Source organism: Lycium ferocissimum, chromosome 3 (assembly GCF_029784015.1).
Source record: "Lycium ferocissimum isolate CSIRO_LF1 chromosome 3, AGI_CSIRO_Lferr_CH_V1, whole genome shotgun sequence".
Classification (NCBI taxonomy): domain Eukaryota; kingdom Viridiplantae; phylum Streptophyta; class Magnoliopsida; order Solanales; family Solanaceae; genus Lycium; species Lycium ferocissimum.
In genome coordinates, this window is record NC_081344.1 from 28,300,385 (window position 1) to 28,323,542 (window position 23,158).

A 23,158-nucleotide genomic window follows, 5' to 3' on the forward strand; every position below is an offset into this window, starting at 1 on the left:
AATGTACAGCCCGATCCATATATCATGTAATAGTCTTTGAGGAACGTACAACCCGATCCATATATTATGTAATAGTGCCGAGGAACGTACGGCTCGATCCATATATAATATAATAGTGCCGAGGAACATACGGCCCGATCCATATATAATAGTGCTGAGGAAAGTACGGTCCAATCCATATATAACATAATATAATATAATATAATATAATATAATATAATATAATATAATATAATATAATATAATATAATATAATATAATATAATATAATATAATATAATATAATATAATATAATATAATATATGCATATATAACGCCTTCTGGTCAGGGGTCAATATACATATGTATAATGAATGCAATGCATAAACATAATGAGTAACTAGAACTCTCGGAGTGACATAAGCTCGTACTACCTCCGATAGATATCTTTTGGGCTAACATCATCAATATAAGTAATCTCGAGACCCAAGAATAGAAGGAACAATCATAACAAGGAGTATAGGATCATCAAAGATGAAGGTACTCCTAGTGCTTTTAAGAGTAGAGTAATATGGAAGCTCGTTTACACGTTGGTTCGCTCATATCATAAGATCATGCCAAAATGAAAGAAAGGATAACCTTAACATACCTTATTCGCTTTTTCAAGCTAGCTATGCTACTATCCCGAGCTTGCCAAATCTACACACAAGACCAATTATCAATTATTAGACTAGAACGTACTCATATACCCACCTTAATCCAGTTTACGACTTAACGAAATTCGGGTAGCATCTCCTTTGTAAGCTTAATAATCCTTCAATTCCAATTCAACCCAAACATCAACAATAACATCAACAATAACAATATCAATTCTTACTTATCACAATATAATCAATTCTACTCCAAATCTTCTCCCAAAACAGCCCGTTGTTTCAACTTGGCCCTTATTCAACTTACTACTTTCATAACTATGTTTCCTTACTTAAAACCATTAAAATTCTTGATACTTAACTCAAACATAAAGGTAGGAAGCATAAACATGGGGGGGGGGGGGGGATATAATACCAAGAGTCAACTTTAACTCCAACTTCCGAGCTTCACAACTTCAATGAAACCCTAGGAGCAAGCTTCTTCTTCACTAGCTAGGGTTTTATGGGTTCGGATCTTACTAAAACTCCTCCAATTTGATGGAAAATGTTGAGGGTAAATATATTAGGGCTTTCTATGGTTTGGAGAGTGAAAATAATGAGGATAAAATGTGAGGGCCAAATATATAGATGGAACTAGAAAGTTCCAGAGGTGCGGTTTGATGAGCGAGTCGACAGCCCGTCGACACATCGACGGCTGTCGACTTGCCTTTGTCAATCTTCCACCTGGAAAATCAGAGATGGCGACATGTCGATGGCCTGGATTGACGCCATACGTCGACAGTCCATCAAAGGGGACTGGTTTCCTGCCAGTTCCCTGAGTCGTTCCGGCTCGCGACGATTCGATTTGTTTAGCTTCTAATCCCATCGTATTGCAAGGAACGCATACTTATACTTTGGTACACACGAGGTAAGGCACGTCATATTCCAAAAGCTCGGGTACGGGTCTCCATACTAAGGGTATAAACCACCAATAAGCCAAAGGCTTTCTTGCGACAAATGGGGAGGTGTAACATTTGGGACTTGGAAAACACCAACCAAGAGTTGAAAAGCTCGAAGGATACTGCCCCATCTTTGGTAGTTCTGGAGACTGCTGACCAAGAAATGGGAATCCCAGAGGACACTATTTTCGTGCTCTCCCTCGGGGCCCAAAGAAAGGTCTCCTGTCATTTTTGCCATTCAAGGAGCTTTTTCTTCCCCGACCCAATCTTCTCACAAGGAAGACTTACTGCTCCTAATCAAGGATGTATCTATACTAGACGAGGCCATCACATACGAACCAGAGTAGTCTTCTCGATAAACACCTGCCCATCCCGAGGACGTTGGTGCAGAAGAGAAACTGACGAATCCATCTCGGTCCTTCGACCAAACCATCGACCAGTTGTTCGATGATAGGGAGGTCGGATTGGTAGAGGACTACTCCGGGTTTGGCTATTTTCCACCCTGCCCCGAGCAAAGATCCAAACCGTCTGAAAAAGGTTACATTTTTGGTGCCGGCAGATGTGAGTATACTGTCCGGTCCGATCGGGGTGGCCAGCTATCTGCGTCCTTTGGCCACCGAGGAGGACCTGCAGATGATGAATAGGGTCGACCAATCATGCCTTTTTAACGAGGCCCAGCAGGCCTTAAACCGAGTATGCCTTATTTTACTTTTTGTATTACGTTTTTATTTCTTCCTCTTATTGTGATAATCAACTTTCCCTTCTGCCTTAGGCTTCCGTGCTTCATCACGAGAGCTTTCTCCGGTTAAGGATGGAGGTGGACCGTCTCGGGGATAGACTTAAGGAGCAAGCCCAACAGACAGAGTCGTACAAACGGCTCTGTGATCAATGAGAGGAGTACATCAGGGGTATGCCCGAACCCTTCACCCTTCAATTAGATTTGGAGAAGGCTCGAGAAGAACGTACCTCCTTGCCGAGAAGGTAAGGATTTTTGAAGCTTACAATAATCAGTTAATAGCCGATGCTAATGCCGTTACTTCTTAGGCCTATGAGGGAGTAACCCTGATCGACCAGCTCCGGTCCGAGCTTGACGGACTCAAGGCTGAACTTGGAGCCTTCAAAAGCAAGATAAACGGCCTTGCCTCGAAAAGAGACGCCCTTAAGGAGGATTTGGTATCGTCCAAAGAGAAGCTTCAGGTAGTGGAGGATAAAGCCACTAAGTGGTCTAGGCTTAACGAAGAACTCCGGGCTCAACTTACCTCGGCTGAGATGGAGCGTGATACTCTTGGCCGCGAAAATACCGAGCTGAAGCTCAGATTTGACAAGGCCTCAGAGAAACTCTTTGATATTGATGAGATATTGGCTCAGTACAATGCCGATGTTGAATCGGCCGAGGCTCGGAGCAGCATCAAGGCTGAATATATGCGGTGCTTATCTCGGAGGGAGACACTAGAAGAAGTCTAAGCCGGGGGAGTAGACGTATCATCCATGATCGAGGAGGCCAAGAAGCTCGAGGCAGAGGTGAAGGCTAAGTATCAGCCCGAGGAGTCGGACAGTGATGCTGACTCGGATGGAGGTTCCGGTGGCTCGGATGAAGAACAGGCTTAAAAGCCTTAGATTGTTTTTGTCTATATGTAATTTTTGTGCTTTTTTAAGCTCGAGGCCGTTTTTCAAGCCTTTGTAAATATTTTGGAAATATATACAATAGTTTATGTTCGGCTTTATGCGATATCTCTCATTGTTTGATATTCGTTTACCTTTCTGCTTAGAATTTAGGACAATCAGTCATTCGGTCTTGATCTAGACCGACGTGTAATATTGCCTTGGCAAAAAGTTTTAGAAATAATTCTGAGACCGGGAGTCTTTTAGTTCTGACCGGTGGCAGTTTATCGAATATGTAAGAGCCTTACTTTCCTATTTGCATACTCAGACGTCTCTGAGTTGTATTATGTGTTTAGATCGAAGTCTCTATGGCCTCGGATCTCGTTCGACCGTTATCGCTACGTTTAACAATTTTGACCTTAGTCTTTAACAATTTAGACCATAGTCTTTAATAATTTAGACCGTAGTCTTTAATAATTTAGACCGTAGTTTTTAATAATTTGGTCTTTGGCCTTCGATTTTTATACTTCAGACTTTTGGGGCCCGGTACCCTCCAGATGCATCATGGTGACTGAATATATCAATGTAAAAGAAATGGTCATACAAGAATGATACTTTTGAGTAAATTTCTAAGTTTCTTGATCGTATCGGGGGCGAACGATTATATTCATGTCTACAATAGTTTCCATGGCAAGAACAGACTAAGCGGGCACGATTCAATCGATCGTTTGGACCTTACAATGGATCGTACCGTTCAAGCCTTGGCTTTGAATAGGTACTGGGCATGGTTGCCTTGGAGGTTGTGCATTTTACCCAAGGTATGATAGTCCCTGAGTACTAGAGGCCGAAGTATGAGGGCTCGAGTACTATTGACCGATCTCTCTAACTTTAAGTAGCACGCTGTACGGCGCTGCCTCATTAAAAACCTCATCGGAAAACCCACTTTGGGACAAAATCGGACATAGGGAAAAAGAGTGCAGCACGTGCTTTCAGTCCGAGCTCTATGGCCTCTCGTCTTCCAATGTGCTGTTCTAGATGTCCATCCTTGTTGTATACCTGCAAGGGTTAGCCTAAAAAACTTGAAATGTAAAGAACAATTCATATCTCAACAGTAGTATCGTTTCAGATGGGCAACGTTCCAGTTGTTCTGTGGCTGCTTTCAGTCTTCGGACTCGATCTGGTAGGAACCCTTCCCGGTGATTCGGTATGGTCCTTCCCAATTCGGGGCAATTTTCCCTCGTTAGGGTTCTTGGTATGGAGCGTGACTTTTCGCATGACCAAGTCCCCGACCCGAAAATGTCTGAGGTTAGCCCTTCGATTGTAGTAGCTTCTCATCCTTTGCTTTGAGCTGCTAATCGGACCAAGGCAGCCTGTCGTCTTTCATCCACTAAATTTAGACTGGCAGTCATTGCCTCATTATTCGAAGCCTCCGTAGCGTGCGAATCGAGCTCGGTTCGCAGAAGCCGACAGTGTCACACACCAATAGGGTGTGATGGGCACCCGACCCTTACCTAGGGTCGACGAACCGTGACTCTCGGGATACTTAAATCATATGGGCCCTTAAATCATAACATAAATACAATCATGAAAGGTTTTCGGAAATCAATTATGCTTTTCATACTTCTTCAAATCAAATGAAGTCTATAATCATATAAAATCTGAAAATAATGCGTAACAATACATCGGCTTATGGGGCTTACAACCCCGACATACTATACACATGACTGCTGCAAAGTCTCTAACATGGAACATGGTACCATAACGTAATACGGCGACTCGGCGGCACTCCGGAGAAAGTGGAGCTCGCCAATCCCGCCGGAACATCTTCACTAATATCTTGACTCGTTTGGGTGCACTGCGTGGCATGAAACGCGACCCCAGAAGAAGGGGTCGTCGATGAATATGTCTTGAGTATGTAAAGCATGAACCACGGTAAAGCGGGATCATCTTACCGAAGTAAAGAGTATGGAAAATCATAAGACTTGCCTTTGAAAACATATATCATGCATGTCAATGTCATAAAATCATCATAAAAACATATAGCGTGTCCCGGCCCTCTAGCGAGGGACTCGGTGAGTAAAATCATGATATACATATATAAAGTGTACATATAACGTGCCCCGGCCCTCTAATGAGGGACGCGGTAAATAAAATCATATCATCATCATGTATGCATGCATATACATATATATATATATATATATATATATATATATATATATATATATATATATATACCGTGCCGGCCTACTCAGTGAGGGACTCGGTGAATGAAGTCATCATATGCCATCACTCGCCGCCTCCCCCATATCATCGTATCATATAACGTGCCCGCCCTCTAGTGAGGGACGCATATCTGCGATGCCCCGCCCTCTAGTGAGGGACGCGGTGAACAATGCAAGGACATTGCACGAATACATGCCCTGGCCCGGGATGCAGTGAAAGACATATTGAGGCTGGCACGAGCAGAGTAGTGAGAAACCATATGCACATAAAACATCATTATAGACTCAATGGAGTAATCTAAACGAATCGTTATTTGAAAATCGGGACCATATTTATATCAAATACCTTTCGGACGTTACTCGGGAACATATCAAACATAATAACATATTAAAGAACCGTAGGGATCATAGTCATATGTCAAGCCAATCCGAGCCCGCCTCGGGAAGTTACGGGTGTTATTCACTTAAGGACTTTCTACAAACATATCGAAGCAATCCGAGCCCTTCTGTGAAAGTTACGATCATTCGTAGTTACGGAATCATTCAAAAACAAAACTCTTTCGAAAACAAAACTTTTATGCAACTTTTGAAATTTAGTCATACAAAAACATAAGAACCATAATTTGACTACATTAAGAATGCGAATATCAAGAAACAAATAAGAATCATAGACATGCTCGGATCGCAAGAATAGAGTTACCTCGAGGCTCGTGTCATAACTTACTTTTAACTAAGACATGCAAAAGAAAGAAAGGTTGAGCTTTACATACCTCGTTCGCTTCCTACGCTAGTCAAGCTTAAGTCTCGGGCTTCCAACAATCTACAACAACGTCATTAGGCATCAACCATTAGTCATAAGCACCGAAGAACTCAATTCCAAGCCACCACTTATTTACAGAAATTTGGGCAGCATCTCCCCTATACATCCAACAACCCCGAGAATTCAACTCGGCCAAATTAACAACAACCACACCAACAACCATACTAACAACATCCATAAGTGATTCAAAATGCATTCTAACGTTAATAATTCCTCTCTACACAATTCGACAACATTTCATTTATATTCAATTCAACTACATAAATTCAAGTCAACACCAATGCTCACATATTCAAAGACTAACCCAAGATCATTCGAACAAGATTTAAGAACGCTTCGGACAATTCACAAAATATTCAAGACAATCCATCCAACATTCCATAGAACCCGAAACCACCAACCTCAGGGGACAACAACAATACCTTCCTTTCTTCCAAATTCATCAATGACACCAATAATCCACACATTTATAACATTATTTTCATAAATTCAAGAAACTATATTAGAATCACTTTAGGTTCTAAATCAGCCCACAACCAATTACAACTTCAATTTGAGTCATCAAACCTTCATTTTCATCACATATTCCATAACAACAACGACCAAAACATACCAAACGAATTTAGTTCTTCACTTCTATACCATACTACATATACACGGCCACACAACACAACACCATAATTTCATGAACTTCATTCATTTCTACATATCACAACATGCATAAACACCTACAAAACATGTAAAGAAGATTGAACCTCACCTTTCTCGTTCAACCTCTCTTTCTCGGCTAGGATACACTTCACAAGAATAGACGCTTCGTTTGTTCCAACAACTTCTCCACGTTGTAGAGGACCTTCCAATTAGTGGGAAGGCTAGAAGAAAATAATTTTCTTGATCAAAATTAGGGAACACCACTTTCGGCCAGCCCTTGGCCGAAAGTCTCTCTTCTCTCTTTTCTTCATCTTTCTTGAATTTTCCAAAGTCTAAAATGATGAGTTGTGCCTTGTGTTGGCCTCACTTATATATATATATATATATATATATATATATATATATATATATATAAATATACACATGGCCGGTCACACCCCCTCTTTTTTTCTCAAATTTTCTAGAATTTTCTTAGGTGGTCAAAGATGAATCCTAGTCTTGCATGATCACCTTTGTTTATATATATATATATATATATAACCCTTACAAAATATGAGATGGACACATAGCCCCCCTTGATGGCTTGAAACAATTGGCTAGCCATGTGTGGGCCCCACGGCCACATGGCCATTCATGGCTATTTCATGAAATAATTTTCCAACTTTTAGCCCCTAATTTCTCCTTATTCCAAATTTACCCTTAACGCTTCATACCAATAAAAGATGAATATGCAACTTATGCATTCTTAACAAAACCGAAAAATATATATATATATCCTTGTCCTTAACTTTCCGCAATTCACTCGGAACGTCCCGTTGTACAAAATACGGGATATAACAACAGGTATCAATTCCTCGGCTCCATATACCAGGGAGAACGGGATTTCCCCGGTGCTAGATCTTACAGTTGTTCAATATGCCTACAAGACCTCGAGCAGAATCTCTTTCCACATGTGTTTTGAATCGGACAACCTTTTCTTTAGGTTCTGTAATATGGTTTTATTTATTGACTCCGCTTGACTGTTCACACTTGGGTGATATGGAGTTGACAATATCTTTTTGATTTTGTTCTGCTGCAAGAACTTACTAACTTTGCTGCCTATGAATTATTTCCCGTTATCACACGTGATTTCTGCTGGCATCTCGAATAGACAAACTATATCGTCCCAAATAATGTCAATAACTTCCTTTTCTCTAACTTTCTCCAACGCCTGCGCTTCAACCCATTTAGAGAAGTAGTCCGCCATAGGCAAAATGTACTGAGCCTTGCCCGGAGCCTAAGGTAAAGACCCTACTATATCCATCCCCCATTTCATGAATGGCCAAGGGGAAAGAACCGGATGAAGTAATTCACCAGGTTGATGTATCAAAGTGGCATGCCTTTGACATTCATTGCATTTTTGAACGAAGTCCTTCGCATCTTTCTCCATCCCATTCCAGTAATACCCGAACCTGATAAGCTTTCGTACTAACGATTTTGCACCTGAATGGTTTCCACAAGTCCCCTCGTGGATTTCTCTCTTTCACATTGTCGGTTTCACCGAGGTCTAAGCATCTTGCCAAGGGGCCTTAGAATGATCTTCGGTACAACTGGCCATCAATCAAATAAAATCTTGCTGCCTTGGTTCGAAGGGCCCTCGATTCTTTAGGGTCGAAAGGAAATTTCCCCAATTCGAGGTAATCCATGTATTTGTTTCTCCAAACCCAAGTTAAGCCGGTCGAGTTTACTTCAGCGTGGCCAGTTTCTATTACCGAACTCATCAACTGCACCACTGCCCCGGAACTGAATCTTTCAGATTCTACCGACGAGCCTAAGTTTTCCACGGCGGCCTTATTTTTCTAATCCCGAGGTATGTGCTCTAGCATCCACTCTTTGAATCGATGCAGTACCACTTGTAACTTTTCTAAGTATCTCCGCATCCGATCATCCTTGACTTTGAATGTTCCATTTACTTGATTGACCACTAGGAGGGAATCACACTTGGCCTCAATGATCTTAGCTCCCAAGCTTTTAGCCAGTTCTAGACCTGCAATCATAGCCTCGTACTCGGCTTCATTGTTAGTATTTAACAGAATTATTCGATTGTCTTATTACGTCGCCAGTAGGGGGTTTAAGAACGATCCCTAGCCCAGACCCTTTCATGTTGGTGGCACCATCTTTTAACAAGGTCTAGACTCCCGAGCTAGTCCCCGAGGCGAGCAATAATTCTTTATCAACCTCAGGAACCATGGTCGACGTAAAGTCGGCCACGAAATCTGCCAGTATTTGGGACTTGATAGCTGTTCGGGGCTTATATTCAATGTTATACCCGCTGATCTCCACGACTCATTTTGCTAATCGACCTGAGAGCTTGGGTTTATGCATGACATTCCTTAATGGGTACGACGTTACAACACATATAAGATGACATTGAAAGTAAGGTTTCAGCTTCCTAGATGCACTCAGTAAGGCAAGTGCTAATTTCTCTAAGTGTGGATACCTTGTTTCAGCATCGCCTAAGGTTCTACTCACATAATAAATGGGAAATTGCGTACCTGCTTCTTCTCGAACTAGGACTCCACTTATCGCTATCTCGGATCTTTGCCAAGTAAAGGTATAACTGCTCGTTCGCTTTTGGCGTATGCAGCAACGGAGGGCTCGATAAATACTTCTTGAGTCCCTCCAAAGCCTTTTGACATTCGGGGGTCCAGGCGAAGTCGGTTTTCTTCTTCAATAGCGAGAAGAATCGGTGGCTCTTGTTTGACGATCTAGAGATGAAGCAGCCCGGTGTGGCTATTCGTCCGGTCAATCTTTGCACTGCCTTTATGTCGTCTACTACGGTGATATCCTCTATTGCCTTTATCTTGTCCGGATTGATCTCTATTCCTCGGTTGGATACCATGAAACCGAGAAATTTCCCCGAGCCGACACCGAAGGCGCATTTTTTCGGGTTCAACTTCATGTTGTACTTCCTCAGTATATCGAAAGTTTCCTGCAAATGCTTTAAATGGTCCTCTGCTCGCAGGGACTTAACTAACATGTCATCAATATAAACCTCCATTGTTTTCCCTATTTGGTGTTCGAACATACGATTAACTAGGTGTTGATATGTAGCACCAGCATTTTTTAATCTAAAAGGCATTACATTTTAACAGTACGTACCGAACCTGGTTATGAAAGAGGTTTTCTCTTGATCCTCCAGGTTCTACGTACCGAACCTGGTTATGAAAGAGGTTTTCTCTTATCCTCCGAGTTCATGTGTATTTGATTGTACCCGGAGTAAGCAACGAGAAAACTTAGCATGTCGTGCACTGCCATTGCGTCGACCATTCGGTCAATGTTAGGCAAAGGAAATAAATCCTTTGGGCACGCCTTATTCAAATCCTTATAGTCTATACACATTCTGAACTTATTTCCTTTTTTAGGCACGACCACTACGTTGGCTAACCAATCCGGATATTTAACTTCCCGGATGGACCATATTTTTAAGAGTTTAGATACCTCGTCCTTGATGAAAGCATGTTCGATCTAGGATTGCGGCCTCCTTTTTTGCTTAACCGGTGACAATTTGGATCCAAGCTCAGCCTGTGAGTTGTCACCTCCGGTGGAATACCTGTCATATCTAAATGGGACCAAGCAAAGCAATCGGCGTTAGTTTTAAGGAATTTAATGAATTTTTCCCTGAGCTGGGAGGTTAACCCCGTGCCCAGGTATGCCTTCCTCTCCGATAGATGTATGAATAATATGACTTGTTCCAGCTCCTCGATCGTTGACTTAGTAGCGTCCGGATCATCGGGTGCCACAAAGGATCCCGGGACCCTATAGTCGGTCTCTGCGTGCCGTACTCCTCCCAATCTTCGGGGCTATCGGGACGGGGCACCGTGATTGTTATTTAGCGTCTTCTTCCTTGGTCGGCTTCCCATCCTTCAAGATCTTTTGGAGGTTTAGTGGCCGGGATCACTTCCTCGACCGCGAACATTTCTTTTGCAGCTTGCTGCTCACCACAGACTGTCTTAATTCCCTCTGGGGTCGGGAATTTCAGCACTTGGTGCAAATTTAAGGGCACTGCCCTTATGTTATGTATCCACGGTCTTCCAAACAAGGCGTTGTATCCCATGTCACCTTTGATCACATAGAACTTAGTCTACTGTGTGGTTCCCGACGTGTTGACCGGCAGGGTGATTTCCCCTTTTGTCGTTTCGCATGCCAAGTTGAACCCATTAAGTACTCGGACTACTAGAACGATCTGGTCTAATAATCCCAGCTGCTCAACGACTCTCCATCGAATGATATTAGCTGAACTGCCTGGATCAACTAATACACGTTTAATTCAAAATTTATTGACAAGTACAGATATTACCAGTGCATCGTTGTAAGGCTGAACGATGCCTTCTATGTCTTCGTTGTCAAACGGGATAACACCCTCGGGATCATAATTCCGAGTTTGCTTTTCTCTTGTGATGGAGACTTTGGTGCGCTTCAGTATCGGTCCTTGGGGAATGTCTACTCCCCCAATGATCATGTTGATCACATGTTGAGGTTCTTCCTGTTCGACCGGCTTGCTGGAATCCCTGTTTTTGAAGTGAGTCTTAGCTCGTTCACTGAGGAATTCTCGAAGATGCCCCAAATTAAATAACCGAGTGACTTCCTCCCTTAGTTGCCAACAATCCTCGTTCTGTGCCCGTGAGTACCATGGAACTTGCAAATCAAGCTTTTATCTCTTCGATTCGGGTCGGACTGGAGAGGCCTCGGCCACCTTGTCTCTCCAATGCGATCGAGAGCTGCTGTTATGCCTGCTACATCCACATTGAAACTGTATTCTGATATTCTCGGGGCATCTTTATACCTCGACGGTTTGTCGGAACCATTCTTATTCATCAGTCCTCGATTGCTCGGATCGCGTTCGTTCCTTCTATCATTCCTGGTGAAGTCGTAATTACGCTCGTTGCCTCTTCGATCGGGTGGGTAAGGTTGATACCTATCACGAGATTGCCTTGATTCTCGATCTGTCTCCCTCCTCGATCGATCATTCTCTTTGTTTAGACGTAACGATCTCGATGCATTCCTCAAAAATTGATCCTCCTCGACCCTGATCTTTGACTGATATCTGTTGTGTACATCGGCCCAGGCGACTGCTGGGTACTCCACCAAATTTTGCTTTAATTCTAGAGATGTGATCGAGCTTCTTGGGTTGAGTCCCTGAGTAAACGCTTGAACGGCCCAATCATCTTGGACTGGTGGTAGGTCCATACGTTCCATTTGAAACCGGGCCACAAACTCTCGGAGTGTCTCGCTCTCTTGCTGTTTGACATTGAACAGGTCCGATTTCCTCGTTTCCATTTTTATGGCTCCAGCATGAGCTTTGACAAAGGTATTTGCAAGCATAGCAAACGAATCAATAGAATGTTCGGGTAAATTGTGATACCATACAATTGCTCCCTTTGATAGGGTCTCCCCGAATTTCTTGAGCAGCATCGACTCTATCTAGTCCTTTGCGAGGTCATTACCTTTGACGGCGCATGTGTGCACGATTACATGCTCGTTCGGGTCGATGGTCCCGTTGTATTTGGGAATATCGGGCATTCGAAATCCCTTCGGGATCGGCTTCGGTGCAGTACTTGGAGGGAAAGGCATCTGAATAAATTTCTTGGAATCCGGACCCTTCAATAATGGGGGTGCTCCTGGAATTTGATCGACCCTCGAATTATAAGTTTCCACTTTCTTATCATTTGCCTCTACTCGCTTTGTCAGTTCTTCGAGCATTCTCATCAGTTCAGCGATTTGCCCGAGCCGTTCCCGTGGTTCTTAACAATGGTCCTTTCCTCTCTCGGGGCGGTTTCCTCGGTCTGTTCGGACTGAACAGCGTTGGGTGCTCGATTCTGGTTTTGTAATTGAGCTATAACCGCTTGTTGGGCCTGCAATTGTGCCATAGCCATCTCTAATTGATTCCTGAGCTGTTGCAATCTGGCCCCGTTGCCCCTATCTGCGTGCGCGTCACGCACCGATGACCGGTCGGTGTGCATTTTAAGAGTGAGGATCGGCCTCATTTGGATCAACTGGGGGTACATTGTTGTTAGGTACCCCGTTGTCGTTTTCCTCGTGCTGGCTTGACTCAGCATGAAAGTTAACCGAGTGAGAGTCCGACATATTAAATAGTCCTGAAATCAAACTTCAAAGAGCAAGCGTAAAATAATGTGCGTTATCGAAATTCGTATAAAACCACCACTATTATCCTAGGCCCCAGGGTGGGTGCCAAACTATTTACCCTAAAAATTGGATAACAATTAAATTTGTACGCGGTTCAAAGGATATGCGGTTTAATTTAATACGAATGATTACAGAGCAATAAATAATAGTGTAAAGGCAAATAAGAACAGTCAAACCAAGATATAACAACGATTGATCCTTAGACTCGACCGACCGGTTGGCTCGGGTCTTCGGAACCGAGCTTGTGTCACAGTGGTGAATGAATGAACAATTATAGAACACTTAGAATCAAATTGTATTGCTTAGTATGTTTGTGTGTGTAAAAGAACCAGCCAAAAGTAAAAGGGGGCCTCCTCTTTATATAGTTGAGGAGTCCTAACCCTAGTACAAGTCTAAATAAGGTACAAAATCTTCAGTTACTGATAAGCGAAATCGGCGCCGCCATATCCGGCTGATAGCGGATATTTCGGACCCTCGTTTATCATTGTTAACCGCCTTCTCGTCCTACCGAACTCAGTGACCCGGGATCAGATGTGCTCGGTCTTGCTACGATCCATCGCTTGATCTTGACCCCGATTGGGACTCATCCGATCCAGTAATGACCATCATAATCTTAAGTTTCTTGACGGGAAATCGAGGATACCCTTGCCCTCGGTTTTGCCCGTATACAATAAGATCTTTATTGCTTCTGTTTTCGGTTGGTAGTTCACCTTTTTTTATCAACAAAAATACTAGCGGCACATGCCTTTTAGGTGACTTGAGTACTTTAGCTCCTCCTATTGCAAAATACTGCCATAGAAGTATTACTTTATATAAGTTCACTTTGGGAGATGTATACATACAATAGCATTAGTATAATTAGCAGCATATATACCATTTGTTTTCAGAATATGTGCATTTTATAAGTCAAAGAATACACTTATTTGAAATATATAAAAGTTCTATTTCATTCCTTAAAACTCAAAGAATACACTTATTTGAAATATATAGAAGTATACACTTATTTGAAATATATAGAAGTTCTATTTCATTCCATTGATTATTGACAGCTCCTTGGCGTAGATCATCCGGTTATAATTCATATATGTTTTTCTAGAAAAAATAAATTCTCTTATATATATAATTCAGGCTCCATTTTTGCTAACGCTGATATCTGTGTACAACAAGATTGGAGATAAGATTTAGAACATTCTTTTCCAGTTGAACTTCTTTATTGCTATATAGAGAGAGATAAGGTGGAAGTGATGCCCTAACTAGACCAAAAATCCTCAACCTATTTTTCATCTAAGGAAATGTTCTACCTTCCAGAATTCCAGGAAACTGTGGTTGGAACAGCTGTAACTGAGATTGGAATTTCTTCCATTCCTCTATAAACAAAGTGTAGCTTGAGTTTTTGGCAAAAACATCAACTGAAACCTCCTTATTTTCAATCAAGCTCCTAGCATATTGATCAAACTTAGTGATATCTTCCAACATCTTGATAAAATTTCTTGCGTCAGCCTCAGCTCTAACCTTAATAAGCCTGTCTCTTGCCTCCTCAACTCGAGCCCAAAAGCATGAATCTTGTGTCGAACTTGCGAACCGGCTTCTTGCAGTAGGATGATCATCAGTGCCATTTTGGTCACTCCACCACTTATCGAAAATCTTGTACCTTTTGTCCCTTCCGTGCTGCATGTAGTGTCCTTTCGCATGATGCATTTCACTCCTGTAATACTCCGCAATATCAAGTGGCTCAACGAGAAGTTTGTAGTACTGAGAAGCATTTCTCCACTTTGCACGCTTATGAAAATCATAGGGAAGTTCATTAGCTTCCAACTTGTCAATCACAGAATCCCAAAACTTAGCAAGTTTGATCCTGTTCATATTGACCTTAAAGTCTCGTTTCGAGGCACCTCTTTGCTTGAATGAATCGTAATATCCCATTTGATCACCAGAATTATCGCAGGATGCTTTATACCACTCTATCTGTGATCTGAGTGGATTGATCTTGGATAGACCAATTGCAAGGTTAGCGCTGTTGAGGTTGCGAGTTCGACCCAACTTTTTTGCCTTTTTCAGGGCCTCCCTAGCATCTTCTGAATTCAATTCCTGTTTGTCAAGTAGAAGTAAAATCATTAGCCTAGCTCTTCCACAGGTATCAGAGAATGAGAACAAACATAGAGACACGAACCACGACAAAACTAAAATCAACAATGCCAGAGCAATTTTCATCCCTTTGGAGCAAGCTATGAGTATCAATACATGTAATATAGTACCAATAGAGCATACATTGCTCTTTCTTGATGAAAATTGCTCTACAACATTACTAGGTATATGAAAGCTATGTTGCTCAGACTCTTCAAAAATGCTGACGGGTGTATGTCGAGCAATACAGTAATGGAAGTAGTTAATAAGAATGCTTGACATTACATGAGAAGCTATTCCCAGTGACTCCAGTGCTAATGTTATCCCTGCTTCATAGCTTGCCTCAGGTAGATTGCCTCCCATGAAGCTTCTATTCTCTATAAATTGCCAATGAAGTTTCTGAATGAAATCAGCATAACCAAAATGATCCTCGAGGCTAGAACTTAGTGAGCCATTCAGTAAAGTCAAGTAAAGCAACTTAATGACAAGCATCCCGTTATCTACACAAACTGCACCGGTGTTGGTGCAGAACAAGAAGCTCCCAAATGGCCAAAATGAACTCTTACATTCACCTTTTGATAGAACTCCAAGAGAAGACAACACAATGCGGAACAGCTGAGTCTTGTTATCCTCAGATAAGTGAGAAATAAACTGGGAAGAACATGATGAAGAAGCCAGTGGGATAGATGGGGCAAAGAGCAGTCTTGGGACTATATCATGCTGTGAAACCAAATGGCAAAAATGTCCAGCCCATCTTTCTTGAAGAATGGCTCGGGAAAAGGACTCATTGCCAAGCATTGGAGAGCCAAAAGTAATGCAAATCACAGAGCAAATAGTTTGCAGGTGGCAGAGAAGCCAAAGAGCTAAAAGGGAAGCAATTGCTCCTCCAACTGAATGTCCTGTTATGACTATTGACTTGGTTGTGTTCATTATTTCTACCATCTGCACATTTTCAAGAAAAGAAATGGTCACAGAATATCTTTGAGGGGAAATTCAAGGAACAGAAACGAAAAAGAGAAGGAATTTTTGTTAAGATAATTCGGGCAAAACAGTCTTAGTTTTTAAATCTTGTATTGTGTTCAGGTCACTTGGCAAAATGCACAAATAACTTATCAATACTTATTGGCAAAAAGAATGTTTGAGGTATATCTTAAGTTCTTCTCTTCAGAAATTCATAAATTTCGTAAAATCAACCTTTGAAAAATGATTACTCTCTCTTTTATTCTTTTTTCAATTTTCAATTGATCATTAAAAGATATTTTAAGAACAAACTTTGAGTTTTAGTACCATTTAAAATGATCTCTCTCAGGACAAATATTTGCACCCAATGTTTACACCAAATTATATCTAACCTACATGGTTAATGAATAGCGAATTTAATTAAATGAAAGGCGTCATTCTATTCATATTCATTAACAGTAATATGATCAAAGGAGGTGGAATACCTAATAAATTAATAACTACTCATGATTAAGAGATAGACGTTTATATACAAACACATATGTATCTATTGGTTTGGTGAAAGCACAAGTTCGAACACACATTTTACTGTCGACTGAAGTTATGTATTTGGAGAACTGAATGAGACTAGCTAATTGGACATCTTTTTTATACTTCTACGCTATTTTCATATTTGCAAATGAACAGTTACTTAAAAGAGATAAGTCAGGAATCTTGAATGATGATAGCAAGTTATAACATTATAGTATGATCAAAACATGCCTAAATAAATTTAATAAATTTGACAACCATAAATGCTATGCATGGTTTACCTCCAAAACTTTGCTCTAATAATAATCAATACACTCCAATAATTTCCTGAAAATAATTGTTTGGTGGTTAAGTAGGTAAAAACTAACTTCATTAATTGCAAGGAATTCTGTTTTTCAACATTTTTATTTTTTAAACTTCACAGATATGTTAAATGACGAACTGGTAATTGTTTGTTAGTCAACTGGTTTATGGACGTTTTCTCTAGATCCAAAATTATATGGGCCACAAAAATTATATGGCTAGTAGAAGTAGGAGGTTTAGAAGAGAAACACCAATAGGTTAAGAATATAAACATTAACCAAATAACGCACAATGGAAATATGGAATCAACTTTGGCCGACATAAAAGTTAGTGTTGAACAGCTCAGACTTCTTTGTCAATTTCATAAACTTCTGAAAGATAATAAATAAATAATCAAATTAGAAGTAAAGTTTTCCAAACATGAAAGCTACTATTTTTTGTTTTTTTTCCCCGGAGAAAAACGCACTTTGCTTCTACTCCCTCCGTTCACTTTTATTTGTCACGTTTCACTTTTTGAGAATTAATTTGATTAATCTTTGTAGCTAAACTGATTTAGATCAATTTAATACTTTAGAATTAAAATTTAGGTGATCGAAAATTATACAAAAAATACTAATAAGTTGAAATTCCTTATCATATTAATATGATGAAATATACATCTTAAAATATTGGTTAAAATTCATATAATTTGACTTTTTAGAAGCGAAACATGATAAGTAAAAGTAAACGGAGGGAGTAATAAATTTTTTAAAAAATTGTAAATAAAATAAAATTAAGTGTTTGAAATCTTTAAACATCTACCTCCTTGTCAAAAGTCAAGAGTCAATAGTCATCGACGATGCACATTGACTAGTGAGATGGATATGTATGGAACTAAAAAGTTAACTTTGGTCAAAAAGAAAGGTAACGTTGCTCTTTTCACCTAAGCTGAAATTTCTACCTTTACGGTCAACGTGTCCGCTTGTTAATTGTTCTTAGATTTCACGTTAATTAAATTTCTTTTCTTCAAATTCGTACTCTCTCTATCTCATTTTATGGGAAGATGTTTGATTGCAAACGAAATTTATAAAATAAAGAAAAAATTTGACACATAAATTACTATATACAAAATACCAACATTACATTTACCATCGATAATTCAATGAGCAATAATAAGAGTTTCACATATTTTTCTATTTTCTATCTTTATAAAAAGAAACTTTTATATCAAAATTCAAGTGGCTTTGAACAGGTAATTAAGAACAAATATGAGAATGCTGAGATCATATTATTTCCAACTCTTGTTGAAATACAAATTTTTTATCGCTAGCCAAGTGGAACATATTTGCCCCCGAGCTATTGAAAATAGAGCAATTATGCTCTCTGTTTGCTTTTTTGGCACATAATACGTTACTGTTAGCTAAGTGGAGCAAATATGCCCCTCTCTATTGACAGACTTGACATAAAATGTTTTTTAGCATGATTTTTTTTTTTAATTTTTTTTGCAGAGTTGAAAATCCAATTTATAAAATAATAATCTCAGTAACAATATAACACAATTAGTTGAAATAAGTTACAATATCAGAAAAGAAAAAAAAATACTAACTGCAATGGGTTGAGTTGAAAAATTAGATCTTTGAATTAAAGAGTTCAACTGAAAAATTAAAATTTTGGATTGATCTTCTGTCTATCTAAACGCGTTCATCCTAAAAACTAAAAGTTGAGTTGAAAAATTAGATCTTTGAATTAAAGAGTTCAACTGAAAAATTAAAATTTTGGATTGATCTTCTGTCTATCTAAACGAGTTCATCCTAAAAACTAAAACTTTGAATTGATTTTCTTCATTGCAACAGAATAAGACATCCACTTATGGATGATTTTAATTTTAATTGACAAATTGTGTTTTATTATTTGTCAGATAATTATTTTGATTTAATTCATTAAATGTGTTATATAGTAATTGAGAGAATTTCTTTCCAGCCTGATTTTCAACTTAGCAAAAGAAATATTATTATATGTTAAAGTATTTGATGATTCTAGTAGAGAGGGCATATCTACTCCACTTGACTAACGTAAGAGCAATTTTGTGCCAAAAGACAAATATATGACATGATTGTTTTACCTTCAATAGAGTAGGGGTATATTTGCTCACATGGATAATGATAAGAGCAATTTTGTACCAGAAAATTAAAAGTAGGATACAATTACTTTATTTTAAATAGTTCAGGGGCATTGTCAACCCTTTATGGGTCGTTTGAATCGCTGACTAAGCTATCCTGAATTATAGTCGTGGTATATAATTCTTGAACTTATTATTGCACGTTTCACCTTCCAAGTGAGATAAAATAACGTCAAATTTGATGGGATAAGGGGATAGCTGAGGATTAAATTTGAGGTTAAATTTATGATTTGTTTGGTCAAGGTATAAATTTATTCTGAAATTAATTATAACTTATATCTTCGACCAAACAAAATTTAAATTAATGTCAAACTTAATAATGAGATATCCCACATTATCCATGAACAAAACGAACCGTATAATATAAGGAAATATAAGGAAGGTCGAAGTTTTGCGTTAATTTATTTGTGGGGAATATGCGGAGTCACATGATAATTCTTTTTTTTTTTTCCTTTTCGAGAATAAAGTAGAAAATGGTTAGATATTTCGAACTTTTTGTGAGCATTATGTGGTAGGAATTATTTTCTTTAATGGAGTTCAATTTTGAGACAGAATAAACAGAGAGTGAAGAGGTCAGGGAATAAAACGCTCCTTTATTGAAGATTTTTTTTTTTTTTTGAAGATTTCATAATTGTACTATTAATACTCTCTCCTTCCCAATTTAAGTTTATTAGTTTAACTATGCATGGAGTTAAAAATAAAGATAAATTTTTGAATCTTGTGATTCTAAATTAAGAATGTATATAATGTACTAAAATGTCATTTAAATTTTATAGTTATAAACTTATCATATAGGATGTTTGAATTGTCAACTTACTAAATATATAAGAGTATAACAAAAAAGGGAAGTAAAAGACACTTAAATTGGAATGGAGGGAGTAATAGTTTAATACCAAAGGAGAGTTTTGTATTACTACGTCGTTTGGTGCATGGTATAAGCTGGGATATCCCAACACTAATTTTTTATACCATATTTGGTAGAAGGTATAAATTTATCCCCGCATAAATTTATACCTTGTACCAAACAAAGTATAAAATGTATCCCATGGTATAAGCTGGGATATACCTTCTTATACCACTTATCCTGGGATTATTTTATACCATCTCCTAAATGGTATAAAATAGTCCCAAAATACGGGATAAATTAATCCCGAGATTATAATCCCGGGATAATTTTGGCCATACACCAAACGACCACGTAGAGTAGAAATATGCGTCAATGAAAATAGTAAGTAAACTAACCTGATCACGGAACACATTGTCCTTGTGGACTGAAAGAAAAAGATGCAACAATCGAGCATGGACCATGGGCGGATCCGGTCCATCCAGGCACAAAGCAGAGAAAAGTTCATTAGGAAGCGGCACTAAATTCCGGCAACTCTGATCAACTCCGGCAGCCAATTTAACGCCGGAGAAGCCCACATATGCTGTCCCACCAACTCGAATCACGGCGAAGTGGCTAACCTCCGATGCATCAGCCACGCCACAAACCTTGTTGGTTTTTAACAAAGAAATTAGGAAAATAACAGAGAAAAATACTCAGAGAAAATTATACTGCAATGCACACAAATCATATCCTATCTTAGAAAATCTCTACAAAATCATATCTTCAACTAAAAAATCAAAAGAAGTTAGGGATAACTAGCTAACAAACTACTACGCTCTCTATCCCAATTTATGTGACACTTTTCGCTTTTCTATAGTCAATTTGACTAAATTTTGAAGCTAAATTTATCCCAAGTAATGTGATATTTTTGCTTTTCAAAAATCAAAATTTAACTAAACTTTGAAATTAAATTGAATTAGATAAACTCAATATTTTAAGATTAAAATTTATATATTTGAAAATTACATGAAAAAAATACTGTAAATTATAACTTTTCTCATATCAATTTGGTCATACCAATTTGGTGAAAAAATATACACCGTAAAAATATTGGTAAAAGCTCGTACAATTTGAATCTTGACAATTGAAAAGTATCACATAAATTGAGACGGAGGAAGAATTAACTAGGAATTATTCAAAAAACTAAAGCTACCGCAGTTTAAAAGAATTATTTTAACAAACCTTCCACGACTCCTCCAGCAATGGTGTCGACGCCACCAGAGCTGCCAACGTCTCGCTAGACTCGAACCTGCACCCATCATAAGTTCTCTTTAATTGTTTGAAAAAAACTTCTAATAAAGCTATGGGGTTAGTGGAAAAGTTGGTGTTTACTCACGATGAAGCTTCCGATTCCATAGTTTTCCAAGTTTTTGTGAGAAAAAGAGTTTGAGGGAGAAGTTGCTAACTGAAAAGATTTGAGGAATAAAAGTAAAAGTTACTGTTTAATAAGCCTTTGAGAATTGACATGTGTGCGTATATATTACTCTGCGCGTGCTGTCGCGCAATCAGTACGTCCCACCATAAGAGAAGGGGGGAAAATGAGTGAATTATTCTTTTAACTTGACATCCTGAAGTGTAAGTTACGCATCAACTTTGGCCTATTTGCAAACTATTCTCAAATTATAACTCTTTTTTTCTAATTAAATAAATATTCTCTTCAGCAAGTCACATTTAGGGGTGACAAAACTAATCCAAACGCATTTGACCCATCCAAGCTTTAATGAGTTTGAAATGACATTTCAAGATTTTGAAGAATTTAAGCTTCAAATTTCATATTGTACTCCCTCACAAATCATTAGTCCAAACTAACCCATCAACTACCCTCCGTTCAAAAGTATAAAAGCTATAAAATATGATTAACTTTTTTTTTACAATTTTGTTTTTAGTTTTTAAGAAAAAATTAAAATTTTCTTTTAAAATTATTTTTTCTAATAATTTTTATTTTTTCTTTTAATTTAATTTTTTTATTTCACTATTTCCAAAAAGTATTTAGATTTGATTTTCAAAACACCGTTTATTTGGAAAAACATAAGCGAGAGAATAATTGCAATCAAAGAATATCAATATTTTTAGTTTCTCAAAATGTTTTAAAAGTGGGTTAAGTTGGGCGTGCTAGGTTATAACCATCATTTAGTCCATCTTGACCTAACCCATCTTAGCCCAAGCAAGCCTTGGGCAGGGTCGGGCATTGACCATCTATTGATTTAGCCCATCTTAACCCGCTCAACTTTAGCCCAAACGACCCATTTGCCACCCCTCGTCACATCTACCAATAGCTTATTTGTATATTTCATGTGTTTCAGTTTATATGAACTTATTTAATTGTGCACGAAACCTAATAAAGAAATGAAGTATTTTAAAATTTGCGGTATCAAATACGTGATAGTATTTATATTGTTATAAAAAAATTCATTAAGAATAAAATTTGAATTTTGAACTAAATTGTTACCAAATGTTAAATAGGATCATTCCTTTTTAAGTGGAATAAAAAGGAAACAGGTTTACATGAATCAAAATTGAGAAAGTAATTATTGTTTCACCTCGTCCTGTTATATCCCGTATTTTGTACGTTGGGATATTCCGAGTTAATTGCGGAAAGTTAAGGACAAGGTTATATTTTTCGGTTTGTTAAGAATGCATGAGTTGCATGTTCGTCTTTTATTGGTATGGAGCGTTAAGGGTAAATTTGGAATAAGGAAATTAAGGGCTAAGAGTTGAAAAAATTATTTCATGAAGTGGCCAAAGGGGCCATGTGGCCGTGAGGTGGACATGGGTCCCACCCATGGTTGGCCAATTAATTCAAGCCATTAAAGGGGATATGTGTTCATCTTATATTGCAAGATATATAAATATGTAGGCAAAGGATGACCAAGTCAAGGAATTAGTCATCTTTTTCCACTTAAAGAAAAATCTAGAAAATTTGAGAAAATTGGAGCAAAAAAAAAAAAAAGAGGAGAAGCTTGCACATGACCGGCCATGTGCATGCAATAGGACAAGGGAAGACCATTCTTCATTTTTCCACAACTCTAGAAAACTCAAGAGAGAGGCAAAAGGGGAGAAGGCATTCGGCCATGGCTGGCCGAATGGATGCCCTTGGGAATGGATGAGAAAAATTATTTTCTTCTTGTCTCTCTACTAATTGGA

General features: G+C 38.7%; 1 protein-coding gene across 3 annotated transcripts; it reads right to left on the reverse strand.

Moving 5' to 3' along the window:
- Positions 1-14,105: 14,105 nt before the first annotated feature.
- On the reverse strand, positions 14,106-21,526 carry LOC132050149 (lipase-like PAD4). Of its 3 annotated transcripts, none has more exons than XM_059441226.1 (5): positions 21,351-21,526; positions 21,197-21,263; positions 20,371-20,619; positions 15,462-16,118; positions 14,106-15,140 (listed from the first exon to the last, which is right to left on the reverse strand). In XM_059441226.1, the coding sequence occupies exons 1-5, from the start codon at positions 21,368-21,370 to the stop codon at positions 14,337-14,339; spliced, it is 1,797 nt and encodes a 598-aa protein (XP_059297209.1). In that variant the 5' UTR covers positions 21,371-21,526; the 3' UTR covers positions 14,106-14,336. The 3 variants fall into 3 exon arrangements, with proteins under 3 accessions (XP_059297209.1, XP_059297210.1, XP_059297211.1); XM_059441227.1 differs by having other exon boundaries at positions 21,347-21,511; XM_059441228.1 differs by lacking the exons at positions 20,371-20,619; positions 21,197-21,263; positions 21,351-21,526 and adding an exon at positions 16,949-17,578.
- Positions 21,527-23,158: the final 1,632 nt, after the last annotated feature.

What these genes read in the sequence shown, in the direction of transcription:
- LOC132050149 (XM_059441226.1), bottom strand. Translation starts at nt 21,370, where the DNA reads ATGGAATCGGAAGCTTCATC. An exon ending in ATGGAATCGGAAGCTTCATC is followed by an intron (nt 21,264 to 21,350) that starts GTGAGTAAACAC and finishes TGATGGGTGCAG; the next exon opens with GTTCGAGTCTAGCGAGACGT. An exon ending in TGCTGGAGGAGTCGTGGAAG is followed by an intron (nt 20,620 to 21,196) that starts GTTTGTTAAAAT and finishes AAAACCAACAAG; the next exon opens with GTTTGTGGCGTGGCTGATGC.